The 27,351-nt window shown below is 55.0% G+C and overlaps 1 protein-coding gene across 2 annotated transcripts; it reads right to left on the bottom strand.

Annotated features, from left to right (window-relative positions):
- Positions 1 to 34: 34 nt before the first annotated feature.
- SLC25A42 (solute carrier family 25 member 42) lies at positions 35 to 25,244 on the bottom strand. Of its 2 annotated transcripts, XM_082456255.1 has the most exons (9): positions 24,892 to 24,953; positions 13,715 to 13,877; positions 11,948 to 12,062; positions 7,828 to 7,933; positions 6,037 to 6,062; positions 5,181 to 5,347; positions 4,669 to 4,785; positions 4,020 to 4,171; positions 35 to 2,390 (listed from the first exon to the last, which is right to left on the bottom strand). In XM_082456255.1, the coding sequence occupies exons 3-9, from the start codon at positions 12,026 to 12,028 to the stop codon at positions 2,083 to 2,085; spliced, it is 957 nt and encodes a 318-aa protein (XP_082312381.1). In that variant the 5' UTR covers positions 12,029 to 12,062; positions 13,715 to 13,877; positions 24,892 to 24,953; the 3' UTR covers positions 35 to 2,082. The 2 variants fall into 2 exon arrangements, with proteins under 2 accessions (XP_082312381.1, XP_082312380.1); XM_082456254.1 differs by lacking the exon at positions 13,715 to 13,877 and having other exon boundaries at positions 24,892 to 25,244.
- Between the last annotated feature and the right edge of the window lie 2,107 nt (positions 25,245 to 27,351).

Here is a 27,351-nt window from a genome sequence, read left to right as displayed (position 1 = left end):
AGGGTCAGAGCCGAAGAAGAGACATGGGCAGGAGAAAAAGTCATTTTAATTTTTATTAAATATACTCTCTTGTCACAAATCTTTAAAATATATAAACATTATATATAAACAAAGTGTCTTCATGGCGTCAAAATGTAACTCCAAATCGGGCCAGGCAATCAGTGAGAGGGGTGATTGCCGAGGGTGCAGGTCTGGCTGTGTGCAGGGCTGGGGGGGTCGGGGGCGGTGCTGCCGAGGCTCGCTTGGCTGGGAGCCACCTTGGGGAGGCACGCTGGGGCCGGCAACCCTGGGGGACCCTCCCCGCTCCTGCCCAGCCTGCAGCTCAGAGGAGGGTGCTGCCTAACCACCCATTTGGTCTCACCCGCCCGGGGTGGACCGCCAGTCCCTGCTGTTCTCGCCTGGGGGCCCTCACGTTCCCATCCTGTCTCCCTGTGAGGGACGCCCCTGCCTCTCCTGAGCACTGGGCAAGGCTGGGGGAGAAGGTGGGTCGGATGCTTACCCAACAGGACAGCCATCACAGGCTGCTTGGGCCCCCGGGAATGAGAGTCTGGGGACAAGACTGGGGCTGGCTGATGGAAACATGCAGGAAGGACAGAAAGAGGGGTCTTCACACCCACGGAACTAAGGCAAGAAAAACAGAAATAGGACAGAATGAAGGGAGGAAATGAAAATCACAACTGGAAATGCATGTGTGGCAGCTAAGATACCCTCTCAAACCCTTTCACACATCGTGGCTACTGAGCCCACTGTGAAAACCTACCCTCTGGTGGTCCTGGTCCTGGAACCAGATTGGACTGGTCAGGGTGTACTGTGTCTAGACCCAGGGCCAGTCAAATTGCAAAACAAAACCAAAAAAAGTCGAACTCCAAATGTCATTAGGAAACAGGTGTTTCCAAGTCCCTGTGATTCCCGGTGGGCCCTGGGGGGCCTCCTCTGTGAGACCAGCTCTCTGGGGTACCCTGACTCTTCCAAGCTTCCTGCCCCCAGGCCAGATGCTGTCTTGGGCTCTCACTTTGGGAGAATCAAGGAGGCCAGCTGCCTCCATGTACTCCATTCATGGGAAATCAGACAACCCCACGGGCCTTAAATTGTCCCATGTCCCAGCCAAGTAACTGCTCAGGTGGGGAGCCAGGGATGTGCCAGATGCCATGGGTCTCCCCCATGAGCCCCCATGCCTATGGGCAGAGGGTCAGGGCCTGAGGCCCAGCCTCCATTAGTGCAGCCAGTGGGGCGGGAATGAGAGCTTCCTGGCAACCCAGGCAGATGCTTCAGGCTGGGGCTCAGACCCAAACCCATGGCAATTCCTCAAACCCTGTTGCCCGGAGGAGGCGTGACCCTCCTGAGAACATTACAAACTGGGGCGTGGGGGGCACAACAGAGAGGAAGACCCAATCCCAGGGGCCCGGGATAGAGTCTGGGATCGGGGTAACACTCTTAGGAGAAGGCTGTGCCCAAGCTGTAGACTCTGGGGACAGACAAGGAGTCATGTTACCGGGGAAGTAGTGAAGGCAGGAAAGGCGGGGCAGGCAGGGTAGGGTGAGAGGCTGCATTTGTAGCCACAGCTGAGCAGGAGGCTGGTCTCATGGGGGACAGGGCAGGAGGCCAGGCCTCAGCCCCACACTCTCTGGGGCTCCCCCCGCCAGAGGACATAGACTCTGAACGGACATAGACTCGGAACAACAAGGGGCAGGCGGAGTCTGGTTCTGAGCCCAGGGGGGGACCAGGTCACTAGAACCAGGAGCCTGTCCAAGGACACAGAGCGCACCAGGAAGCAGTGCCGGCCACTCGTCACTCAGGGCGTTCATGGTAATACCTCCCGGGGCAGCCCCAGCCCTACTGAGGCGGGAAGAGGACAGCACGGGAGCTCCGGTCCCCCCGGTCCCAACAATGCACTTCGAGGGCCACTGGCTTTCCCCTCAGACCTGTACGTACTGAGCCCAGGCCCCCCAGCTTGTGCCACAAGGTGCATCCGCGCACCTCCTGGGTGGAACCCATCGCGCCCTTGCTCGCTGGGCTCAGAAACAGAAGGGGTCAGCGGTCCACCGCGAACTGAAGCTCGAGAGCAGCCGACCCCACTGGCCCCTAGCTCTGCAAGTGCCGCAGCAGGATCTGCATGAGGTCAAAGGTGGTGAAGCTGATGCCCACAGCGATGGGACCCTTGAGCCAGTTCATGCTCAGGCCCTTGTAGAGGCCGTGCACCACGCCCTCCTCCCGCATGATGGTGTGCATCGTGCGCACGATGGAGGTGCGCTGGTGGCCCGTGACGCCGGCCGTCTGCATGCGCCGCCGCACCACGTCCAGCGGGTAGGAGGCCGACTGCCCGATGAGGCCCGCGCAGGCCCCGAAGATCATGCGCTCAAAGGGGTAGGGCTGCGGGCGGCCGCTGTACTCTGCAGGGGGAGGGGTGGGAGGGGCTGTGAGAGCGATGGGAGGGGGCACACTGGCACCCACCCGTGCACCCCTGCGCCCCGCGCTCACATGCGCCGGCAGTGTCACAGCTGCATTTCAGGACCTGACCGGCTCTCCCGGGCCTTCCCACCCAGGCCATGGCTTCCCTACTTCCTCACCTACTGGTCCCTCGTTTTTAATCAAATTTGAGAGATAAAAGATTTTTACAAGACAGAAAAGCACAAAGAATCATATAACCAAGTCCTAAGACCAAGAACGAGCTCACACCCAGTCACTCTTGTTTCTCGTCTAGTAAAGAAAGAAAACATCACTCAGTGGGAAGCAGCCGCATAGCACAGGGAGAGCAGCTTGGTGCTTTGTGTCCACCTAGAGGGGTGGGATAGGGAGGGTGGGAGGGAGACGCAAGAGGGAGGGGATATGGGGATATATGTATGCATATAGCTGATTCAGTTTGTTATACAGCAGAAACTAACTCACCATTGTAAAGCAATTATACTCCAATAAAGATGTTAAAAAAAAAAAAAACTGGAAAAAAAAAAAAAAGAAAACATCACTCATGTCCGGAACCCTCTCCACGGCCCAGCCTGCCTGACAGGCGCCCTCCCCTGGGTGTTGTGAAGACGAGTGGGCTGGAGGGAGGAAGGGGCAGCAAGGGATCAACAGGGGTTCTTTAAAAATGTGTTGTAAATTGGAAACTAGGAATTAAAAACAGGGAGATGCCCTATTCACTCAGCAGATTGGCAAAACATTAAGGAACCTGCCAGCAGCACCACTAGGGGTGAGAAGGGGGCAGGGCACCACGGGCAAGCGCAGTCACTGGAAGAGCAGAGGGTGGAGAGTAAAACCAAAAAAACGGGGTCTCACATCCACACAAGGAGAGGAGCTCTTGATGTCAGCTGATCACAGAAAACCCACAAATGGCCTCACGGCGCCCCAACGGGGGACCCCCCCGCCTCCACTGCTAAAAGGATGGGTCAGAGCTGCACTACCCGGAAGTGCAGGAGGTGACCGCTCACTCACTTCCCATGACCAGGAAACAGCACAAGGCTTGTTCCCGCTACACAAAAGCGCAGGTAAAAGGGTTTCCGACGGAGGTGAGGGGTGGAGCCCCATCCCTAATAAGCAGGCTCAGGGGAGTGGGGCTGGGGGTTCTGGACAAGGGATCTCAGCTTTACCTGGACTGTTTTCCTTCTTTAACAAAAAACATCCTGGAGCAAATACGGCAGTTTGTTAATGACTCATCAGACCGGGCGGTGGCAGGTATGGGTGGGGTTACAATGTTCTTTGTACTTTTCTAGTTTCTCAAAATTACCAAAACACACGAGGGCACTTCCCCTCCGTCTAGGTTTTACCCGTAGGCGTGTGTGCGCACCAGGGGCCTCCAGCCCTCTGGGTGACACTCTGGACTTCACAAGGTTGCTCTCAAAATGAGGCATTAAAGGTCAGGAGTCCAGCTTCCCCGGGGCTGGCTTGATATGTGTCTTCTCCTGATCCAGACCCTGGGCCCCCGGCCTGCCCCTCACAGGGGAGTCCTAGTGCCCCCCCTGCCTCCACCCGCCTCCAGCTCTGCGTGACCCGCGGAGGCGCTGCCCTGGCTCCACACTCCTGACCTCTGTGCAGGCTCTTGAGTGTCTCGTAGGTGAAGAAGCTCAGGCCGGCGTAGGGAATGACCCCCAGCACGGTGGGAATGAAGCCGTGGTAGAGGGTCTTCAGCCCCTCTTCTCGGGAGATGCGGATGAAGACGTGAAAGATGTTGCTATACCTGCAGGACAGAGCGGGGTGGGGGGGGAGGGGGGGGAGGCCTCAATTCACTAATTCTCCCCTCTTCCCACGTCAGCGAGGACAGGCCTGGATGCTGACGGACAGAACCTCACAGAAGTTCTGGCTTTCGAGGGGGCCATGTACGCCCAAGGCCATACGCCACCTTCACCACTGGGATCACTTTGCCATGCTCAGCGCTTGGCTGTGTCTGACTCCACATGAACACTTCGGGTTTGATGGAAGCAGAAACTGATCCCCAAGCTAAGAGACCCGATTATGGCCTTTCCGGAACAGCTGCGGAGCCGCACACCTGGCCCGCCCTGCGGTACCCGTGGGGAGGTGTAGGTAGCAGAGCCTCAGCACAGCTCTGTCTGCAGCTGGATGTGGAGGCCCAGACCCAAACCCCAGGGACCCAGTGAAGGGAGCCCACCCGGGGACCCCACTAGACACAGAGCACCCGCTGCCAGTGAAAACGTCGCTGTGCGTGGTAGGACTCACATTTCCTTTGGGGTCACGGCCATCCGTGCCCTGACCAGGTCCAGGGGGTAGGTCAGCGAAGCGGCCGTCGTTCCGGCCAGTGCACCCGCGAGGAGGCGGGGCCAAGGGGGCAGGGCTCTGAAAGAGGGTGGGGAGAAGGTCAGATGCCAACGCCCCGGGCGCCCACAGGTCTTGGGGGTAGGGATGGAGGAACGGGCACCGGCTGCAAGGAAGCCAGCCGAGTTGAAGCGGGTGGAGCGGGGAAGAGTCTCTGGGTGGATGCCATATTGAAGTCCCCCTGGCTGCCTCGCCTTTCCCCCTCCTCGTACGAATGAATGAACAACGAGCATCTTCCCTACCCGCTCTGGGGCATAGGTAGGATCAGTGGCCGTCCTGGGACTTAGGTTCTGAGGGGAGACCGGATAAACAAGAGAAGTTCTGACATGGTGAGCAGGTGGGAGGCAGGAGAACAGGGTGATGTAATAGCGCTGAGAGGGTTTTTTTCTATTGAGGGGGCGGGGGGGAGGGCTCACTCTCCGCAGAAGCCGTAGTAGCTGCCCAGTAGGCGCTTGTACTCCTCGTGCGCGCTGAACTGGATGGCGGCGTAGGGCACCACGCGCACCATGGTGGCCGAGTTTCCGCGCCACAGGCTGAGGAAGCCTTCGTTGAGGTAGGTGAAGTAGAGGACCCGGAAGGCCTCCTGCGGGGAGGGCAGGGGAAAGGGGCAATGTCAGTGCCCTCCGCCTCCGCCTGAGCAGTGCCTTTGCTGCCAGAGCGCTGGACCTCCCTGCCCACCTTATGTTGCCCAGCCCTGCGCCTGGGGGGAGCCATCGTCGCCCTCCCCCACATTCTCTGGGCTCTGCGCTAGGACCCCCGCACGCCCAGCCCCAGTCCTCCAGCCCTCGGAATTGGAAAGCGAGCCAGGGGGAACCAGGCTTGCAAAGCAGGCTCAGAGCCCCACAGAGGGTGTTTTGTTGGCGTCTGGTAGTCTAGCTTTTTAAAATATTCTCCTTTTCCTTTATTAAGAAGGTAACACCTGCTCCGTGTTTAAAAATAAATCAAATACGACAACTGTGAGTTTAGACTGTCAAGTCCCCTCACCGCTACCCCAAGGATAGGGGGGTCTCCCGTCAATGCCCAGGGTGGGCTGTGTCCAGGCAGAGCTCAGGGTGCAGACGGGTGGCCTTGGCCCTGGTGCCTGGCAGGGGAGGCCTTGGTCACCCGGTGGCCCTGGAGCTGGCCTGGGGCAGGGGTGGGGGAGAACCAATGGGGAAAAGCACCTTGAAAAACGTTTCCCCAACCTCTACCACCCTCCTCCTCTGCCGCTGCCAGCCCATCAGGGCGGAGGTGAAGGTCCTAGAGCCGGGGGTCCTTGACCTAGTGGCTCACCTTGGCAGAAAATCTTTTTGAGGACACTGGAAAAAAACAAAACACAACAGAGAGTGTGAGATATGAAGGACGGGACCTCCCCAACCCCAGTCTGCATGACCCCCTCCGCAGGGGTCTGGTCTGAGCATGGGGAGTGAGAGCCTCCCCTGGGAATGCCCCCCCCACAAGGGCTGAGGTGGGGGCCTCCGCAGCAGAGTCAGCCTCCTCCCAGGAGCCTCCTTACCGCCCCCGCCCACGTCCAGGCCCCTCTGCACACCCGCTTCTCCCCAGGAAGGGGAGCCCAGCTGCCGCCTGACCCCCAGGACAGTGAGGATCTCTGTAGGGGCCTGTGGGAGGACGCACCCCGCCGGGCTTGACACCCAGCAGTCCCCACCCCTGCTGGACCCCAGTTCTGCCAGACCCCTTTGGAGGAGGCATCCCAGCCACCAGCCATGCGGGGGTCAGCCGAGGGGCTCTGGCTCCTGCAGGACAAGGCCACGGGGGTGTCTGACATCTGCGGCCTGCCCTCTCTTCTCCACGGCCTGGCCCAGGCAGCCCTAACGCCCACTCTCCCGCCCTCCAGGGCTGCCTGGCTCACCCCCCCATCCCCCGCTTCCCAAGGGTCGGCTGCGTTCCCAGGATAGCCTTGTGCTCCCATCTGCATGGACGTATGCACACCACCTGCCTTCGGAGTTACACCCAGCTCCCTGTGGGGCGCTACACTGAGCATTTGTTCCAGGAACAACACAGCTGCCTGGGCGTGTGTGTGTGTGTGTGTGTGTGTGTGTGTGTGTGGTGGGGAAGGGACGTGTGCTCAGCTGCATGCCCGTGTGTGTGTATGTGTGTGTGTGGTGGTGGTGGTGGGGAAGGGACGTGTGCTCAGCTGCATGCCCGTGTGTGTGTGTGTGTGTGTGTGTGTGTGTGGTGGTGGTGGTGGGGAAGGGACGTGTGCTCAGCTGCATGCCCGTCCTTTCCCACGTCAGCTCGCTCCTCCTCCCCCTCCTCCTCAGGGAGGAGGTTGATATCAACGCTCCTGTTATATGGATGAGGAAACTGAGGCCCAGAGAGGCTAAGGGACCAGCTTGAGCAAGTGCGAGGGGCCTGGCACGAGTCTGCAGTCGTCTCCTCCTAAAGAGCTGAGAGGGAGGGCATCCCACGTTGTGACCGTCCTCCTTCCCAGCACCCCTCACGCACTGGCCACCATCTGCAGGACAGAAAGGCCTCATCTTCAGGGGACCTTGTGCCTGCTCAACCCTAGGAAGGGAGGGAGATGGATTCTTGAACTGTGTCCTCCCCAGAGATATATCCACGTCCTCACCCCCCGCACCTGTGAACACGACCTTAACTGGAAACAGAGTCTTTGCAGATATAATTAAACTGAGGTCATACTAGAGGAGGGTGGGCCCTAATCCAGTGACATGGGTCCTTATAAGAGGAGAGGACCCAGACACAGAGGGGAAGGCAGAGACTGGGGGGAAGCGGCCACAAGCCAAGGATGCCTGGAGCCACCAGAAGCTGGAAGAGGTAAGGAAACGTCCACCCTCAGGGCCCCAGCAGGAACCAATCCTAGAGACACCTTGAATTTGGACTTTTGGCCTCCAGAAAGTGGGAGAATAAATTCATGTTGTTCTAAGCTGCCTCGTTTGTGGTACTTTGTGACGCCAGTCCTAAACACTAACAGACTTTCTAAGTGGATTCTACAGAGGCATTTTAAAAACCACTTTGCAGAGCAGTCTGGGGGGCCGCGGAGGAGGAGGAGGATTGCTTGGCAGCTTCTCTATCACATGGGATAGATGGACAGGCAGCGTTTACCTTGGAAGATTATTTTGGTTCGGTCCAGGGGAGCTACCGCCGTTTTGGCAAGAGCGCCAGCCAGGGCCCCTGACAGGAGGGAGCTAAGAACTTGCCTGTGATCACTCTGCAAGAAAACACACGAACACGCGGTCTGTCATCAGGGAGAGGAGGCGGCTCTTCTGCTCGGGAAAGTTTCCTGAGCGTCTTCCTTCTCCCCCTGGTCCAGGGCTGACAGACACACAGTGGCCAGAGTGACACAGCCCTGCTAGGCCCTAAGCATGCCGGGCATGGGCTGAGCCATGGTGGGTCCAGCAGCCACAAAGCCTGGTGGGACACAGTGAAAACCTCTTGGGCCACAGGGACCAACCATGACATGAGAGGTCATGCACTGGCTGGGCTGTCCCGTGAGGTTCCCAGTTCTCGGAGACGGCCTACGACAGGACGAGCTCCAAACATAAGCGTCCCCCATGACCTGTCCTGTTTTCAAGCCTTGGTTCCACCCACCACCTGTGTGTGAGGGACTCTCCCGTTGCAGTGTTTCAGGGTAAATGTTCCTGGTGGTCTGGGGAGTGGGTGGGGTGTATTAGGCAAGCAGACCCTGACTGTTCAGCGTGTCTCCTTTCCACAACTTTTTATCAGGACTTCAGGGGCTGGCTGGCATCTGTGGCTCTTCATCCAGCCAAGGCAAGGGCGATGGTGACAGATGTGGCTGACCAGCACTGTGCACTCCTGTGGCCAGCCCCGGAGCCAGTGCTTGCCCAAGTCTTCCTGCGGCTCCCCGAGCCCCGGCTCCAACGGCCCTCCTTCCCTAGAGGCCCAGGGAGCCCTGAGTTGTCACACAGGAAGCCACCTGCTCATCGGGTTGGAGTCTCCATCCCCTCTGCTGACTCAGTCACGGAACTTTCTGGAAGTGCTCTTCTGGACATGCCCCACGTGTCCTCAGTCTGCAGCGCGCAAGGATGGTGAGGAGCAGGTAGCTCAGTGACCCCGGGAATCTGTGAAGTCCACTCGGAGCAGGCGCCCTCAGGGGCCTAGAGACACATGGAGCGGGGCAGGGGTATGCACAAGCCTTCACCACTCCCCGCACGGGGCTGCCAGGCCACGGGGGGGAGCCAGGCATGAACTAACTCTTCAGACAAATGTGTGAAGAATCACCAATCTGGGATGGGCTATGAGGAGGGGGCTCGGGGCTCCAGGAGAATGCGGGGTGAGGGGTAAGGGACTGAGGTTGAAGGATGAGGTACACCTAACTGCAGGGCGTGTGTGTGTATGCGTGCGCGCGTGTGTGACACTCTTAGAGGGGGATGAACACAACACTCAGAGGCCCCAGTGAGAAGGAGTGGGGGGCCCTGGGGGACCACAAGGAGGGCAGAGTGGCTGACACAGGGAAAGGGAGGGGCACAGGGAAGAGAAAAGAGATGAAAGGTGGGTGGGGCTGGACCCCACAGAGTGTGAGGGCCTGACGAAGAGGCTGGTCTTTGCCTAAAGAGAAATGGAGAGGTGTGGAAGGTGAACAGGCTATTTTAACTGGAACCAGAGAAGAGGCAGCTCCTGTGAAACCCAGGATGGAGATGGCAGAGGCTGGGACCAGGGGAGGCTGCGAGGGGGACGGGATGAAGGGGCATGTGGGGGGTACAACTGGTAGCCTGGGTCCCAGTGGGCATGGTGAAGTCCAGGGCTACGCCCCAAGTTTGCTCAGCTCAGCGGGTGGCTCAGGGGGAAGGGCTGGGTCTGTCCACACTCCTGGCCTGAGTCTGGGCTCAGCGCTCCCTTCACCAGCCCAGCCGATCTCTCGCTAAAAGAACAGAATCCCGTAGCAGTGTTTTCCCCTCTCAGTTTCTGAGGCCGAGCTTCACCACGGGGTTCCATCTTCTTGCTTCACAGAGGCCTGTCACTGGGGACCCCTGCCTTTTCTGGGTCACACAACAAGGCTCTCGTCCTTTGGTCCCATTGGCTTTGAGGGGTGTGGACATCTGATGCCAGAAGGCTCAGTGGTGTTCCTGGCACCAGCTCTGAGGCCCTCTGCCTCAGTTTCCTCTCTGTGAGTGAATGTGGTGACAGCTGACCTCGAGCCACCGTGAGCAGAGGGAATGCCCTATGGGGAGTCCCTGTGCTCTGTGGGCACCAGAAGTGGAGCCGATGTGTCCCTTCCATCTCCTTCACCAGGTTACTTCCTGTGCAACCTGTGGTTCTTACAATCACAAAGCCAGCTCTGCACATGGGGAACACACATCCTTAAACCCTAACTCTCAATGTGGCGCTCCAGGGACATGCCGTGAGCCCACTTCACACGCTTAGTGGAGGAGGCTGCTGCTGCCTTCGGCAGACGCTCCCACTGACTTTTTTTTTTTTAAAAGAGGCATCGGGGCAGCACATAGCTTATTTATTTATTTATTTACGGCTGCGTTGGGTCTTCACTGCTGTGCGCGGGCTTTCTCTAGTTGATGAGAGCGGGGGCTACTTTTCATTGTGGTGCGCGTGCTTCTCACTATGGTGGCTTCTTTTGTTGTGGAGCACGGGCCCTAGAGCGCGCGGGCTTCAGTAGTTGCGGCACGTGGGCTCAGTAGTTGTGGCTCGCGGGCTCTAGAGCGCAGGCTCAGTAATTGTGGCTCACGGGCTTAATTGCTCCGTGGCATGTGGGATCTTCCTGGACCAGGGCTCGAACCCGTGTCCCCTGCACTGGCAGGCGGATTCTTCACCACTGCGCCACCAGGGAAGCCTCCCCCCCCCCCACTACTGACTCTTAAATGACCACAGCTGGCTTATTCTTTAAAGAGCTTGGTTGGCATAGGCATCACTGAATGGTCAAAGTCTCCATACCCGTCGTACGGAGAGATCCTGCAAATGAAAAAGGGGGCAGGCAGCCTGACGGAGAGGAAACAGGCGATCCACAGATGGGATCCACACCAGCGGTGAACATCACAAGAAGATGCCCGGCTCCTTAACCAAAGAAATGGGACTTTGCAGAGTGAGCTCCCTGCACTGGGCTGGCCAAGCAGGCCAAGACTGACGTGGGTTGTGTCAGCCAGTGCAGAGGAAAACCGGTGCTCTGTGTGTCCCAGTGCACGCCAAGCACAGGGGCCTTTGCTGGGCATGTCCACTTGGCGGGATCCATCGGGCCTGTGGAGGGAAAGCCACGTCTCCCTCACACTCTGCTGCGAAGTTCACTAAACTGTGAGGGATGGGTGCCTGCTCTGGGGCTTGCCCCCCGCCGCCCCCAGCATGGTGACGGCGGCCCCGAGAATCAGTCCTCCTGCCCGCCTGGCGTTCCACAGGGAGACTTGGAATTTGGGGAAACGTCAGGAGGGCCAGAGGATGATGCTGCTTCAGGCTTTGAGCCCATGGACTTTGAGAACTGCCTGCGGGTGTCTGAGCCAGCCTGGCAGTGAAGGTGGGTTAGTCCATGTTCTAGGTTCAGCTGGGAGAACTTCTACCAGCTTCTATGGTGAACAAGCACAGGGCTGATCCAATTTCTTTTCTTTTCTCGTTTTCTTAAATATTTACTTATTTATTTATTTGGTCATACCAGGTCTTAGTTGCAGCGGGTAGGCTCCCGCAGGTGCAGCTCACGGGCTCCTTAGTTGCAGCACATGGGCTCGTTAGTTGTGGCATGTGAACTCTTAGTTGCAGCATGCATGTGGGACCTAGTTCCCTGAACAGGGATCGAACCTGGGTCCCCTGCATTGGGAGCGCACGTAGTCTTAACCACCGCGCCACCAGGGAAGTCCCTGATCCAATTTCTTTATGAGGGAATAAGGCTTTTGTCTTCAGTTGAAGGGCGTAATCAGAGATGAATTTCAGAGCTGAGGGTAAACTCCTCCCTGGAGCGAGGAGTTCCCCTGCAGCCCACCCCACCTTTGGCTAATTCTGTGTTGGCAAATCTGAGTGAGAAAAGGGGCTCAAGGACACCTTCGACATCCCAGCCAAATTTGGGCAAGGTTTTGGCTTCTTGCCAAGTGGTAGGGCAGCTGGATCCACAGCACAAATGGAGCTATAAAAATGGAATAGGAGGCGGCCTGCATCACCCCCTCACCCCCCCGGCCTCGCCCTCAGCATGTTAGGGGGTTATTTGTAATGGGGTTCGAGTACAGAAGAGGGACTGGGTGAGAATGCCCAATGGGGGGGCCAGGATACTTGCCTTTGAAGACACATGAGCGGGCAGGACGGGCTCGGCATCCTCACGCAAACGCACCACGCCTTCCTTCACACCATTACCCATTCCAGGCCTGCTCAGGACGGCGGGAGACTCAGTCCTGGGGAGCAAGAAGGGACGAGGTGAGAATCTGGCCTCCTCCACCAGCCTGGGGCCTCTGATTCATCCTCAAGTGGCCCGATGCCAGCACTGCCCCAGTGGCACGCTTCTCCTAACCTGGCTTCTGTCTCTCTGCAGGATGAAGACACCCGAACCTGCATCTGGATGCCACAGTCCCCTGACCTGATTGCTTAATCATTCACAAAATCTCTTCTCATCAGCTCTTTTATTTCATCCTCACAAATGGGCCTCTGAGTCCTCTGTTTTTTAACCTAGTACCAACCGCCCAGATTGGCTCAGAGAGGTTAAGCTGACATCGAGGTCACACAGCAGGAGGCAGGGGCCTGGCAGGGTGTAGGGTGTGGAGGCTGGAGGGCTCCACCTGCCCTGGAGCCCAATGCCCTCTGGGCTTATGCCAGCTTGGACCTGAGACTCCGTCCACAGAAATACTTTTCGAAAATTAATCTTTGTCCTACTGTGTGGCTGCCTGCCCTTTGCGGACAAGTTATAGTAAAGTGTCCTAATACTTGAGGATTCCTCCCTGGAAACCTGTGAGCAGATAAGTTAGGGGGTCCCCGGAGAAAGAGAACCAGGAATGGCTCTCTTGACATAAGAGAAGCCATTTTGGCCTAAGCCATTTTGTGAGCTAAGCCTGGCAGCAATGCCTGCCCTTGAACAGGTCTCGGTAATTAATGATCTAAAGCAAACAAAGGAATGCAGGAACAGAGAAAAGGCAGTCAGACAGTAGTGCAGTGATAAAGCAGAGTCCTAGTTTCTCCTCAAGGATAGACATAATAATAAATATATCTTTGAGTTCTTTGGGAACTAAGGCCCCCACCCAGGTGGAGGGTGGAATGATGTTGACCCTCTTGACTTCAATCAACTAAAGCTTGTACTCTGTGGACCTTTGCCCCAATTCTATGCTGAATTCTCCTCTGTTCAAGCCGTTTCATGAATATGCATGTACCCTGAGCTTAAAACTTCCCCAATTTTTTTAAAAAATTAATTAATTTATTTATTTATGGCTGTGTTGGGTCTTCATTTCTGTGCGAGGGTTTTCTCTAGTTGCGGCAAGCGGGGGCCACTCTTCATCGAGGTGCGCGGGCCTCTCACTATCGCAGCCTCCCTTGTTGCCGGAGCACAGGCTCCAGACGCGCAGGCTCAGTAATTGTGGCTCACGGGCCCAGTTGCTCCGCGGCATGTGGGATCTTCCCAGACCAGGGCTCGAACCCGTGTCCCCTGCATTGGCAGGCAGATTCTCAACCACTGCGCCACCAGGGAAGCCCAAAACTTCCCCAATTTCGCTGTTTGGGGAGACACTGCTTTGGGAAAGGTCCCCGGTGTTCCCCTTACTTGCTGAAAGTCATAATAAATCCTTCCTTCTCCCCTCCCCATCTTTGGCTTGGTTGTGTCTATTGGCTTGACACCCACCAAGAGATGAACCCAGTTTTCAGGTAACACAGGCTCGTGTCCAAATTTCCTCTTATGAAAGAATGTTTTTTCCTCTTGTAAGGACACCAGCCCTATTGGTTCGGGGTTCACCCTAACAACCTCAAGTAATACATGCTTCCTTCTCCCCACCTTTGACTTAGTTGTGTCTATTTGCTTGACACCCACCAAGACCTGAACCCAGTTTTCGGATAACAAACCTACCTTCAACCTCCTAGTGCAGGAGCACTCAGAGCTCAGCCAACCACAGGGAGGGGACCAGGAGGAAAAAAGGATGAAGGACTGGCGTCGCGGAGATGCCACTGGGCACCGGTATGCTTGGAGGTATCCCTTGCTTTAAAATCACCCAATGAATCAATATGCTTTCCTGTAAAATGATGCAAATGAGGCAGATGCCCCCCTGAGCCAGCTCTGGAAGCCCCTCCTGCCCTCCAGGTCCTCCCAGGCACCCGCTGGTACGGAACATCCTAGGAAGCTCAAGCAGGATTCTGTTCCAAGTGGCCTCTGCCGCTGTTTCCTACCTAAAATGGTCCCTGGCTCGGGGATGAACAGCTGCTTCTAAGACGGGACCAGAAACTCAACGATGAGCCTGGACCACCCTGAGGTGCCAGGCAGGAACCAAAGTCAAGGGGACTGTGAAAATGGGACACAAAGGCAAATCAAAGAGCTCCTAGTGGCCAAAGTAGGAACACTGTGCGCAAAAAAATCAATAAAGCAGTGTTGTGTGTTTTTTGTTTTTTTTTTTGGCTGCACCAAGGCATGAGGGATCTCAGTTCCCTAACCAGGGATCAAACCCGTGCCCCCTGCAGTGGAAGCACGGAGTCTTAACCACTGGACCACCAGGGAAGTCCCAGAAGTGTTGGATTGTAACCCAAAGGGTAAAATAAATAGCCAAGAGTCCACATGGATATAAATAAATGATTGAATAAATAAATAAATGGGGGAGAAGAGACAAATCTCCCAGGCAGAAGAATCCTAAATAAGTTACGCAGATGCTCCGTGCTGGAGGAAGGGAAGCGTAAGCACGACCCCTTAGGTGTGGGCCACGTGGCAACTTCCTTCCAAAGGGCACAGCACAGAAAGGGGGGAAGGGAGTAACTTTACAGTGAGGACACCTGACAGACACCACCTCAGCCACGTGATCAAGGTCAACACCGCAGTGATAAGTCACACTGACGGCACGTGCCCTGGACACATGTGATGAGAAAGGCACTTCCCCTCTGAGGTCCTCCTCTCCAAAGCCCAGTCCAACCATGAGAAAAACACCAGACAAATCCCAACCAAGGGCCAAGGGCCATAGGACACCTGACCAGTTCTCATCAAAACCGTCAAGGTCGTCGAAACCAAGAAAGTCTGAGAAACTCTCTTAGCCCAGAGGAGCCTAAAGAGATGTGACAACTAAAGGTAACGTGCGGATCCTGGGACAGAAAAAGCACATTATGGAAACACTAAGGAAATGTGAATAAACAATGGACTTCAGTTAATAATAATGTATCAGTATTTGTACATCAGTTGTGACAAATGTACCATACCAAAGGAAGATGTTATTAACACGGGAAACGGGGTGTGTGCGGTGGAGGGGAACTCTGTATTACTTTTGCAATTTTTCTATAAACCTAAAACTGCTCACAGACAAACAAACAAAGAGAAACTAGGCCTTAGGGATCTTTTCCAGCCAGTGGCTGGGGTATCAGTCTGTGGAGGACACTGTGACTCTAGCACCCTCCATGCGTCCGGCTGCCGCTCAGTGTCACCCCCAACACGATGGACCGCGGGGGACTGTCCTCACACCTGGGCACCCGGATGCAGATGGTGTAGCCTTTCTTTGTTTCTTCTCGCTGCGCTTCGCAGCATGTGGGATCTTAGTTCCCCGACCAGGGATCGAACCCGTCCCCCTGTGCCCCCTGCAGTGGAAGTGCGGAGTCCTAACCACTGGACCGCCAGGGAATTCCCGGTGCGGCCTTTGTTAGGTCTGGGTAGGCGTGGTGAATGTGGACTCGTTCTGCAAAACTGCCCTCCTGAGAAAGGATCCAGCCCTTTAGTCCCAGCCTCATACAGTCTAGAGTCTGAGCACTCGCCTCCCTCCCTCCCTCTGACTCCTGCTCCAAGCTCCCCAGGAGGAAACAGTTTCCCCAGGCAGGCGGTGCAGGCTCAGGCCCAGGCTGCTCGTGTTGCCCTCTGAACCATTCTTCAACCCCTGGCCCGGGCCCAGGGCCTGCCCTGGGAGCTCTGCAGACGGCTCAGACAGGGCCTCTGTGTGGTGGACGCAAACAGAAACAAAGGCACCACACAAATCAGTGCAGACCTACAAGAGCGTGTCACTGCAGGTGAGGGAGCGCCAAGGCTGAGTCACGGGAAAGCACCTGCAGGGGGCTGAACGGTGCCCCCCCCCTCAAGACATGTCTCCCTGGAATCTGTGAATGTGGCATTATTTGAAAAAAGCGTTCACAGATATAATTAAGGTAAAAATCTGGAGATCCTTACCCTGGATGAGGGTAGGTCCTAACAACAATGACAAGTGATCTGATAAGAGACAGAAAAACAGACACAGGCAGGGAGGCCGTGTTTAGACAGAGGCAGAAATTGGAATGATACACACAAGCCACAAGCCAAGGAACACATGGAGCATAAAACCTGGAAGAGACAAGGAAGAATCTTCCCCTAGAGCCTTAGGAGTGGCTCTACAGGAGGATTAATTTGGGATTTCTGACCTCCAGAACTGTGAGAGAATAAACTTCTGTTGTCTTAAGACAGTTTGTGGTGATTTGTTACAGTGGCCAAAGGAAACTAAGACCCTTTTTGGAGGAGAAGCTGGGGTGCCTCAGGCCCCCCAACCCCAAGCAGAAGGGGCAGCCAGAGTCTGCAAGCTGCTTCTGCCAGGGCCCAGTGCCGCCAGGAAGCTCCCCAGGATTGCAGGGCGGAGAGAAGGAGATTCCTGTCCTGGGGCAGTGGCTGGTGGGGGGTGGGGTGGGGGGGAGGTCTCAAGCTTTTGCCTCTTAGGCCAAAGGCTATTTTCCTAGGAAATAAAGAGCTCTCTGCCCTTTCATAAACAAAAACAAAAAAACTCAAGACAAAGGCAAAGAAACAGCCAGGTCACTGGGAAGGAAAAAAAATAACTTAAAAACATGACAGGTATCAGACTGCACTCATAATGAGAAAAGTGGGTTTAACCTTTGGTGGGGGGCTGTTGGCATGTGTGGGGACAGTAATGCAACTGGTAGATGAGACAGGCAGGTTGCGGGGAGCATCTCTCTGCAGGTGATTTGGCAGACGCCTTGGAATGTGTGCTGTGCCCCCAGACAGGTAAGCATGAAGCCTCGTGGGCCAGTAAGGCCACAGCCAGGTGCTGGTCCCAGTGAAGGTATGAAGGTATGGATGGGAAGCTATGGGGGAGCGAGGAGAGGGGGACAGGGAGAATGTGTGACCTAAGCCCTCACAGGGGGACGCCACCCAGCCTGTCACTAATGAGTGAACCTACCTGAACCCAGGTGGGAGGCTGTCAGATGCAAAGACTGGAAGCAGACCAGGTGTTTATAGAGTGCTGTCAGCAGTGATGAGGGGCTTCCCTGGTGGCTCAGTGGTTAAGAATTTGCCTGCCAATGCAGGGGACACGGGTTCGAGCCCTGGTCCAGGAAGATCCCACAGGCCGCAGAGCAACTAAGCCCGTGTGCCACAACTACTGAGCCTGCGCTCTAGAGCCCGTGAGTCACAACTACTGAGCCCGCATGCCGCAACTACTGAAGCCCACGTGCCTAGAGCCCGTGCTCCACAACAAGAGAAGCCACTGCAATGAGAAGCCCGCGCACCGCAACGAAGAGTAGCTCTCGTTCGCCACAACTAGAGAAAGCCCACGCACAGCAACGAAGACCCAACACAGCCAAAAATAAAAAATAAATAAAAATAAATAAATTAATTAAAAAAAAAAACAGTGATGGGGACTCGCCATACAGGGGAGGAGACAAGGGCATGGAGGGAGCCTGACTGTGGATGTACATACGTTCCAGCAGTTGGCATTTTGCCTCCCCCCACTCACCTCTTCAAGAATAACAGAGGACACAACCCACGTGTGGCTGACCCAACCCCCGCTGTGCCCTTCCCAGGTCAGAGCCCCTCCCCCTGCACTCAGGCACCCCCGCCATGCCCCCTATTGGCTTCCTTCCCCCAAACTGCCACAAGGTTCTGAATTTACCCCCCAACCTGCCCCGAGAGGCCTCCCTCACTGAACTGGGGCTCCCAATGCCCACACAGCATCCATACTCAGGACAGTTGCCAGGCTCCCTCTGCCACCAGTGTGGGGTCACCGTGCCTGGGACTTCTCCGTGCCCAGCCCCTCAGGTCGGGCCCCCTTATCTGTGCCCAAGAACATGGGCTCTTTTGGGTGCTGTCTGGAGTCCATCATTGGTCAGATGGTGACCAACAGCCCACGTGGCTGAGGGTGAGGCCCAGAGTATATGGCGGGTGGCCTCAGCTGGCGCTCGAAACTCCGAGGCCTGAGCCCCCTCCCTCCCGACTTCCTCCAGCCCCTGCGGCCCCTGCTGCCTCCCTCTCTCCAGGGCAAGAGGCCTGGGCTCTGCACCAAGGCAGGCAACTGGGCCAGATGGTTTCTTCACATTCTTTTGTTTCTATTGTACCTCGTCCCTTCTGTTGTTGCCAGTAATAGCGAATTTCTTTTTTTGTTTAATTATTTTTATTTATTTATTATTATTTTTTGGCTGCGTCGGGTCTTCGTTGCGGCGTGGGCTTTCTCTAGTTGAGGCGAGAGGGGGCTGCTTTTCTCTGCGGTGCGCAGGCTTCTCATTGTGGTGGCTTCTCTTGTCGCAAAGAACGGGCTCTAGGCGTGTGAGCTTCAGTAGTTGTGGCACGAGGGCTCAGTAGTTGTGGCTTGCGGGCTCTAGCGCACAGGCTCAGTAGTTGTGGTGCACGGGCTTAGTTGCTCCGCGGCATGTGGAATCTTCCTGGACCAGGGCTCGAACCTGTGTCCCCTGCATTGGCAGGCGGATTCTTAACCACTGCGCCACCGGGGAAGTCCCTCTTCTTCTGTTTTTGTTTTTTTACCCCGCTCTGCACAGCATGCGATGCAGGATCTTAGTTCCCCAACCAGGGATCGAACCCGTGCCCCCTGCAGTGGAAGCGTGGAGTCTTAACCACTGGACCACAAGGGAAGTCCCTGGCACATTTCATCTTGTAAGTTGCAAAACCACTGACAAGGTAGGTCTCCCATTCTGGTCTTCATCTCACAGTCGGGGAGGCACAGGCGGTCAGAGGTTCTAAGCTTGGGTCTACTATCATGGCTTGCCCACAGCGGCCCGGCCTCGATGTGAGGCCCTCTTCCACATCTCTCACCAGCACCACGGACCAGGTCCTTCAACCCAATCCCCTCTCAGGACCCTCTCGTGTTCCCCAGCCCCTCGGCCTTCTCTTGGGTCCCACAAAATCCAGGCTTGTTAGTTGCCTCTGCTCATAATGCTTCGTCACCTAGCTAACTCCTTGCTGGCTTTCAGGTCTCCGGAAGCCTTCCCGGCCCCCTGAATTAGCACCCCCAGCCTCTGCTCAGGACCAATCAATTACAGCGCCCCAATCACTTGGGGAAGGTCTGAGCCACATCCATGTTCCGTACCCTTCTGAGCCAGTGCTTCTGCCTCCTCCACACCTGTCCCTGACCCTGGCACACAGATATTTACAGATTGTAGAAAAATAGTATTGTTAAGGCTTCAAGTTTGTTCCACTCCAGGAGGCCGTGCTGGTGCTGGCATTCCAGGATGCCGTATAAAACGTCCGTGTCTTACAGTGGCTGGAAGCACGGTGCTATGGGTGAGCTGTTTGAAGGAGGACAGGGATCTGGATTCAGGACAATCTAGGTCTGTCCTAGCTTCCCCATGTTCTCCCTATGTATCTTCGGGCAAAGGTCCCCTGAAGCCTCGGTCACCTTTCTGTAAAACTGGGATGATCTAGGACCAAGCTCACAGCCTGGTAAGCATGTGCCAAAGGGTGGCAGAGAGCAAAATGAAGACATAATGTTCACTTGTCTGGGTGCTTGCTAGCTCTGAGCAGATGCCCCCATCTTCCAGCAGGAAGGCAGGTGAGTGAGGGAGCCCACAGGGGCTGCGCATATGGGCCATCTGGAGGGGCTGAGAAGTGTGCCCCGACCCTGCTGGCCTTGTCTTGTCTGAAATAGCAGAGGCTGCTGGGCAAGCACCTTCTTCAATAATGCCCTGACAAGAATGCTGGCTTCACAGCTGTAGGGGTTACATGAGGTCTTCCGAAGTTCATGTCCACCCAGGACCTCAGGAAGTGACTTTATCTAGAATAGGGTCTTTCAGGTATAATTAGTTAAGGATATCAAGATGAGATCACCTTGGGGACTTCCCTAGTGGTCCAGTGGCTAAGACTCTGTGCTCCCAATGCAGGGGGCCCGCGTTCGATCCCTGGTCAGGGAATTAGATCCCACATGCCGCAACTAAAAGACCCTGCATGCCACAGCTAAAAGATCCTGCATGCCGCAACAAAGATCCCATGTGCTGCAACTAAGACCCTGTGCAGCCAAAATAAATAAATAAATAAATAAATAAAAAGATGAGATCATCTTGGATTTGGTGGACCCTAAATCCAATGATGGGTGTCCTTATAAGAGGTCACAAACACACACACACACACACACACACACACACACACACACACACACACCCCCACCCAGGGAAGAAGGCCATGTGAAGATGGAGGTGGAGATTAGGGTGATGGGGCCAACAAGCCAAGGAACTCAAGGACTGCCTCTGGCAGCCACCAGAGACGGGGAAAGATTCTCCTTCAGGAGCCCCAGTAGGAACCAACCCTGCTGTCTTAGTCAGTTCTGGCTGCTGTGACAAAACACCACAGGCTGGGTGGCTCATAAGCAATAGAAATATATTTCTCACGGTTCCAGAGGCTGGGAAGTCTAAGGTCAAGGTGCCAGCAGCTTTGGTGTCTGTTCAGAATGCTCTTCCTGATTCACAGACGGTGGCCTCTCTGTGTCCTCACATAGCACAAGGAGCAAGGGGGTTCTCTTGGGCCTCCTTTATAAAGCCATTAATCCCATTCATGAGGGCTCCACCCTCATAACCGAATCATCTCCCAAAACCCCACCTCCTAATACCGTCACACTGGGGATTAAGTTTCAACATATGAATTTTAGGGGAGACACAAGCATTCAGTCTATAGCACCGGCCAACACCTTGATTTTGGACTTCTGAACTCCACAACAGGAACAGAATAAACTTCTGTTGTTTTAAGCCACCCAGCTTGGGGTTATTTGTTATGGAAGCCCCAGGAAACTAATACAGCAAAAGTCTGAGACCAAGCCCCCCAAGTGTGTACTGTCCCTCGGCTAGTGACCTGCCCATGACCCCGAGGTCACTGCACCTCTCTCTGGACCTCACAGGTTGCCCAGCTGGCAGAGCTTCAACAGAAAACCTGACTTCTCCTGATCTTTGTTGAGACCCTGGAACCCAAGCACTCAGCTGCAGCAAAAGCTATTCAGTGAAGAAAACAAATGTTGACAAGCATATTTTAAAAATAGCACAGGTATTACTCAGCCATAAAAAGAAACGAAATTGAGTTATTTGTAGTGAGGTGGATGGACCTAGAGTCTGTCATACAGAGTGAAGTAAGTCAGAAAGAGAAAAACAAATACAGTATGCTACCACATATATATGGAATCTAAGAAAAAAAAAAAAAGGTCATGAAGAACCTAGTGGCAAGACGGGAATAAAGACACAGACCTACTAGAGAATGGACTTGAGGATATGGGGAGGGGGAAGGGTAAGCTGGGACAAAGTGAGAGAGTGGCATGGACATATATACACTACCAAACGTAAAATAGATAGCTAGTGGGAAGCAGCCGCATAGCACAGGGAGATCAGCTCGGTGCTTTGTGACCACCTAGAGGGGTGGGATAGGGAGGGTGGGAGGGAGGGAGATGCAAGAGGGAAGAGATATGGGAACATATGTATACGTATAACTGATTCACTTTGTTATAAAGCAGAAACTAACACACCATTGTAAAGCAATTATACTCCAATAAAGATGTTAAAAAAAAAAAAATAGCACAGGGACCAGGGAGGGGCCACTGGGGGAACATTCTACTTCTTAAACTGAGTGGTGGTTTCGTTATTCTTTCTACCGTCTTTCTTTTCATGCACACATTACATACTTTTATTATTAAGAAGTATTTCACACTTAAAATAAAAAATACAATGCATTTTTAAAAGAGCTGGCTTGCAAAACCCAAACAAGCTAATAGCTCTGATCATCTCAATATTCCTCTAATGTCTAATTGCCAAAATAGAAGAGAAGAACAAAAAAGCAGGATGACACATGGGAAAAGGCCTGCCCTCAGTCTGATGACGCCCTCCACCTGGCACCAATAGTGGGAAATCACCGACAACTCAAGAAAATCTCAAGACAACTTCTCAAATAGATATAATATCTGACTTGTCTCAATCTCATGTGACACCTTCATTCTTTTGCCGGATCCCGATGCTTAAAAAAAAAAAAAAAAAGAGCAACAGCCAATATCTCAGACCTCCCCTCCTGGGACTCCAGGCAACGCCTGCATCTCCTTCTCTAGAAGGACCGCCTCCCCTCCACCCCAACCCTCAAGGTTTCCTTCAGAGCTCTGCAGAGGAGGGACTCAAATATTTCTTGGACTGAACTTTAGACTCTGGAAGAGAAGCAGAAATCTAATGTTTAATCACCACCCCCATGGGCCAGAACACCTCAGACACAAGATAGGAAGACTGGAGAGACCAGAACACTTGATAATAACCGTCCTGGCCGCTGGGGGAGGAAACAGGCATTCCAACTTCACAGCTGAGAGAATACTGATGACAGCACAGCCTCCACGGAGGAACATTAACCATTTAAATGGACATGCCCTTTGGCCTGGCCACTCCTAGGAAGTTGCTGCAGTTGGATGTTAAACTCCATGAAGACAGAGAGGTTTCCACGCATCTGTGCACTGCTGGAGCCCCACACACCTTTACTACATATTTGCTCATGCAAAATTCTATCTATTCATTGCAGTTGGGTTTGTAAAAGCAAAATACCAGCAACAACTTCAACAGCCATCAGTAAGGGACTCGTTATAAAATCACTCACCCTTTTCATAAAATTTGATACAAATTTACCAGTGGTTTAAAAGGGGTGGTGAGGGGGAATATGCACATCTTCCCCACAGCCATAGACTATCTCTGGAAGGGAACATTATCATACATGAGAAACTATTAACAATGAGGGCCTCCAGAGGGGGACGGGGAACCAGCATGGGGAGACCTGCCTGTTTTTTACTGTTACGCCCTTTCGTACTGTTTGATTTTATTTATTTATTTTTTTTACCATGTACATCAATGACCTTGTCAAGGTTTATTCATATATTCACACGTGTGTGTGTGTGTGTATATATAATATATGCATGTACATACGCATATATAAAATGTGTGCATGTGTATATATGTACACCTATATATATGCATATACATACACATACATACACACACATTTTAAATGACTCCTCTTGAATTTGGACAGAAAACCCCAATGGCTTCAGTTTCCACTGAAGCCGATGGTGACAAGACCCTCTAGAACATTCCAGCACCATCTTTGCAGGGAGAGACAGGAGAGGGATAAGAAGTACTATGCAAGCGTTACAGGAAACGGCATGTTATTGCTTTTTTAACAGTAAAGCCACCAGCCTCTTTCCACACTGCACACTTGCAAATCACCCTCCAGGGAACTTGAAAAGTTGCAGAAAAATCTTTATCCCCAGCACCATGCCAGGCTCCAGTTTTGCAGTTTGTGTCTAAGCGGCTGAAACATTAGCTCTCTCACTCTGAAGAGTGTTGCCTTACTCTCTCGGTTTATCAGCTTTAAGGCCTCAGGAGCTCTCCCAGGTCAGTGAGGGGCCTCAGTCTGTAAGAGCTGGGCCAGAGGGTGGAAGCCCAGCAAACCCTACCACCACCCCAGGAGACCCTACCAGCTGGGCCGGCGGCACCCTAGGTGTTGAAGCCCAGCTGCAACAGGGCCCCCGTCTCCACCAGCCCCAGGGCTCTGAGACACGTGTTCAGAAAGCAACCAGGGGAGCCCCTTCCAGCTCAGGCTTTCCAGACCCAGTCAAAGACAGGACTCCTGAGGAACAGCTGCAGGGAGGGTGGGGCTCCCCTCCTCCCCTCCTCCCCTCCCCTCCTCTCCCCTCCCATACCAACCCCTAAGAGATAAACACAACAGATGGGCAAAAGTGGGGGAGGTCCGCAGAGAAGGGTCAGCAGCAATGCTCAGGAAGGGGTGAGCAATGCCACCCCAATTCAAATCGCTTTAGGTTTGTTGCTGGTAAAATGGAGATAATTCCGGTTTTGTCTGGCCCATGGGATTATTCTAAGCCCGGAAATCACTTTACAAACAGTCATAAGTGAAAAGATAACATCTGGGTGGGCTTTTCTTTGGGGGGGGTGGGTGGAGGTTGCAGTGATCCTGAGATAGCAAAGGCTTGGATGAATGTTGGAAAACCTGGATTACGGAGGGGGCACAAACACAGGTGCATGTGGAAGAAAGTATGGGTGGGTGCACAGACTGGGGGTGTTCGAGTCAGAGGGGGCTGTCAGGGGTACTGGGAAGGCGTGTGCATGTGTGGAGGGAGTACCTGAGGGCACTGACCCAGATTACTTAAGGTGGGGGGCAGTGAGAGGGGCCCAGACTTGGTTGTGAGAAAAGCTAGCGAGGGGATAGGAACAAGCACAGATGTGAGTGGGGGGCGGTGAGTTTGGGGTCACAGGCTCAGGTGTTGGGTGTGGAGGTGTAGGCCCAGGTGTGGTGGCGCGGGGGCCGGGGGTGGGGTGTGTGTGTGAGGACGCCCTGTGGTGTGGGGCTGTCATCGAGGGAAAGTCTCAAGCGACGTGTCGGTGGGTGTTCATGAGCGGGGGCGCGGTGTCAGGTGTGTGAGGGGGAATATAAGTGCGGGCACAGAGTCAGGTGCTTGTAGGGGTGCAGCGTCAACTGTGCGGGGCGCCTGGGGGCGCGGCCCCAGGGGTGCGGGGGGTGTCGGCGAGGCGGACAGTCTCAGGTGTATGAGGGGAGATGTCAGCGAGAAGGTATGTGGTGTCAGGTATGTGTGGGCTGACGGAGAGAGGCTCCGATCCGGCTGTGGGAGCCCCAAGGGGGCACCAGACTAGCGGTGTTGGGGGCGGGGGGGGTAGGCTTTAACCTCTCCCAGTCCCCGCGATGCTGCTGTCACGCCCCGCCTCGTCCGCCCCCGCCCCGGGCCCATGACAGCAATGGGCCTCGCCCTAGGTCGGCCCGAGGGGCGCGGGCCCCCTCGACGCCTGCGCCGCCCCGCGCCCCGCGTGCCCCCTCACCGACTGGGACGTGTCGCTGAAGCCGCTGCCGCCGCCACCTCCAGCCGCCACAGCCCCGCCTCGCGCACCCTCCGCGCGCGCCGCGGGAGGGGTCCACGCCGTACTGCGATTGGCTGCGTGCTGGCCAACCATCTCTGGAGACAGCTGAGATTGGTAGACATGAAGCGGACGGGCAGCTCCTGAAGCCAATCACTGAGGAGTAGAGGCGGGGCTATCGGGAGACCCAGTGGGTCCCCAGGGTGGTCCTGCTGGGCGCGAGGTGCTGGGAGGCTAGGGCCTAGAGGAGGGCGAAGATTAGAGCTTTGGAAGAAGACGGGCATCCCTGGTGACCAATCGCTGCGGAGTAAGGGCGGGGCTCCGAAGAAGCTGGCGCTACTGGCGCAAGAGGAACGGAGGGCGTAGCCCGGAGAGCGACGGAGATTGGCTGCGAAGCTAAAGACGGGCAGGGCTGGCGGCCAATCGTAGGGGCCGTGCGCCCTGGACAAGACAGAGCAAACGAGGTGCAGAGTTTGGCCCTGAGCGCGGTGCCCGGAGGTGGCCTCGGGGGTCACGCGCAGGGTCCCCTAAGGCTGTGGCGAAGTCAGACCCTCGGGCCACGCAGCGCAGAAGCAGGACCTCCAACTTGGGCCCTGAGCTTGGCCATCACGGCTGAAGGACTCGTGGATAATTCTTCATCTCCTCACTACCCGCTGTTCCGCTGCAAATGATACGGAGAGGGCAGAGACTCGCTGGAGGTCACTCAGCTGCAGCTCCGGGTAGTGCGAACACGTGGAAATAGGTGGAATCCTACTCACGCACTTTGTGATTTTCTGGAAATGTTTGACTTCTCCGAGTTCAAGCTTTCTCCTCCACAGGATCAAATGACCTCCCTATCGGGGCCACCTCCCTGCTAAACCTTTGGTGAATTAACCGAATCCTAACCACAAGCCCATGAGGTCAAAGAGACCACTGGCCCCATTTTACAGAAATCAGAGCACAGAGAGGTCAAGTTCCTTGCCCCTGGTCACACTGCAGGTCAGCAGGCCCAAAGTAGCCTGCTTTTTGGAAAAGGGGTAAGGCAGTGTCAGAGCACAGCCACTGGGGCCCTGAGTGACTAGGGTTTGAATACTTGCCCAGCCACTGACTGCATAACCTTGAGCAAGGCACTTGTGAGCCTCAGTTTCCTCATGGGACAATGATTCCTACACCTTCATCTTTCCTCTCTGGGGCTTCTCCCCTGGGAGAATTTATATTCCAGCCCTCACCTTGACCTTCTGGTGAAAGCCTTTGACCCCCTGCAGGTCACATCTGGCCCGTGAGCCCCAGCTTTTCTGTGAGGTGCGGGGTCATGGGATTCTTTGCAGATAGGGAGGCAGCTGCTGTCCAGTGCTAGGCTGTGTCATTGGCACCTCCCCCAAGCCCACCCTGTTCTCTGACTCACCAAGTGCTAAGGCAGAGAGGATTACATATGTTCCCAGATACTGGCTCTTATTTCCTCTAGGTGTGGGCTGGGGTTGGTGGAGATCAAGTTCAGAACCAGGGAATCCTGAGAGGGAGCAAGGCTGAGCTAGACCCTAATAATGGCTCACATTTCAGGGCTGTGCAAGCCCCCTGCTAAGTGCGTAATCTATAACTTCTCAAAGGGCCCCTGTGAGGAAACAATGGGGGGCTCACAAGTGGGAGTAACTAGCCTGGGGCTACCATCTGCCTCCTGATATTCCCAGGATATTCCCACCTGAGCCTCCTCTCAAATATCTCCCAACTTGGTTGGCTTCCCTGCAACTTCCAGGCCCTAGTCTCCATTCTGCCTTCTGGAGAAGAGGAGCTGAGTGCTGAACACCTACTGGGTGTCAGGTCTTTGCTGAGCCAGGCACTTCTCAAACACCATCTCATGACCTGACTTCCAGATAGGGGTGATGGTGCCCACTTTGCAGATGGGAAAACTGAGCTTCGTGCAACCGCTGTTTCTTGCTGGAAGGGCCTGGGACTGGGTTTGAATCCCTGCTCTTCCTGACTTGCTGGCGACAGGACCTTCAGCAAGTGACTCAAACTCCCTGCCTCAGTTTCTCCAAGTAGCTCCCAGGGTCGATGGGAGCATTAGCGAAATGAATGGAGGCAAACCACAAACGTGTTGGTCTACAGCAAGTGCTTGCTGAGTGTTGGTTGGATAAACTGTTCTTTTCGGAGCCTCTGTTTCCCTCTCTGTAAATAGCACTTGATGGAACGTAGACACAGACCAACTACGGGCGTGGTTTGCCACCCAAAGAGGGAGATATTTATACTGGAGGAGTCCCCACCTGCAGCACCCACCTGCCAGGTCCTGTGAGGGAGGCAGTAAGCTCCTGGAAGGTCTCACAGTACCCCCAGGGACAGTGCCAACTGAGGCAAGTGTCAGGCAGTGGCCCAGCACTGGGCTGCCTCTCCTGATGGTGCCAGTGGCGCTGGCTGGGCTCTGGCTTCTGTTCACTCATCAGCAAGCTG

This window comes from Balaenoptera physalus (assembly GCF_965194825.1).
Source record: "Balaenoptera physalus genome assembly, chromosome: 3".
In the NCBI taxonomy this organism is placed as follows: Eukaryota; Metazoa; Chordata; class Mammalia; order Artiodactyla; family Balaenopteridae; genus Balaenoptera; species Balaenoptera physalus.
Note: the sequence above shows the minus strand (reverse complement) of the source record. Positions and strands in the feature narration are given on the sequence as shown.

What these genes read in the sequence shown, in the direction of transcription:
- SLC25A42 (XM_082456254.1), bottom strand. Translation starts at nt 25,211, where the DNA reads ATGCCCGTCTTCTTCCAAAGCTCTAATCTTCGCCCTCCTCTAGGCCCT. An exon ending in TCAGCGACACGTCCCAGTCG is followed by an intron (nt 12,063 to 24,891) that starts GTGAGGGGGCAC and finishes CTTGCTCCCCAG; the next exon opens with GACTGAGTCTCCCGCCGTCC. An exon ending in TACTACGGCTTCTGCGGAGA is followed by an intron (nt 4,786 to 5,180) that starts GTGAGCCCTCCC and finishes ACCCTCTTTCAG; the next exon opens with AGCCCTGCCCCCTTGGCCCC.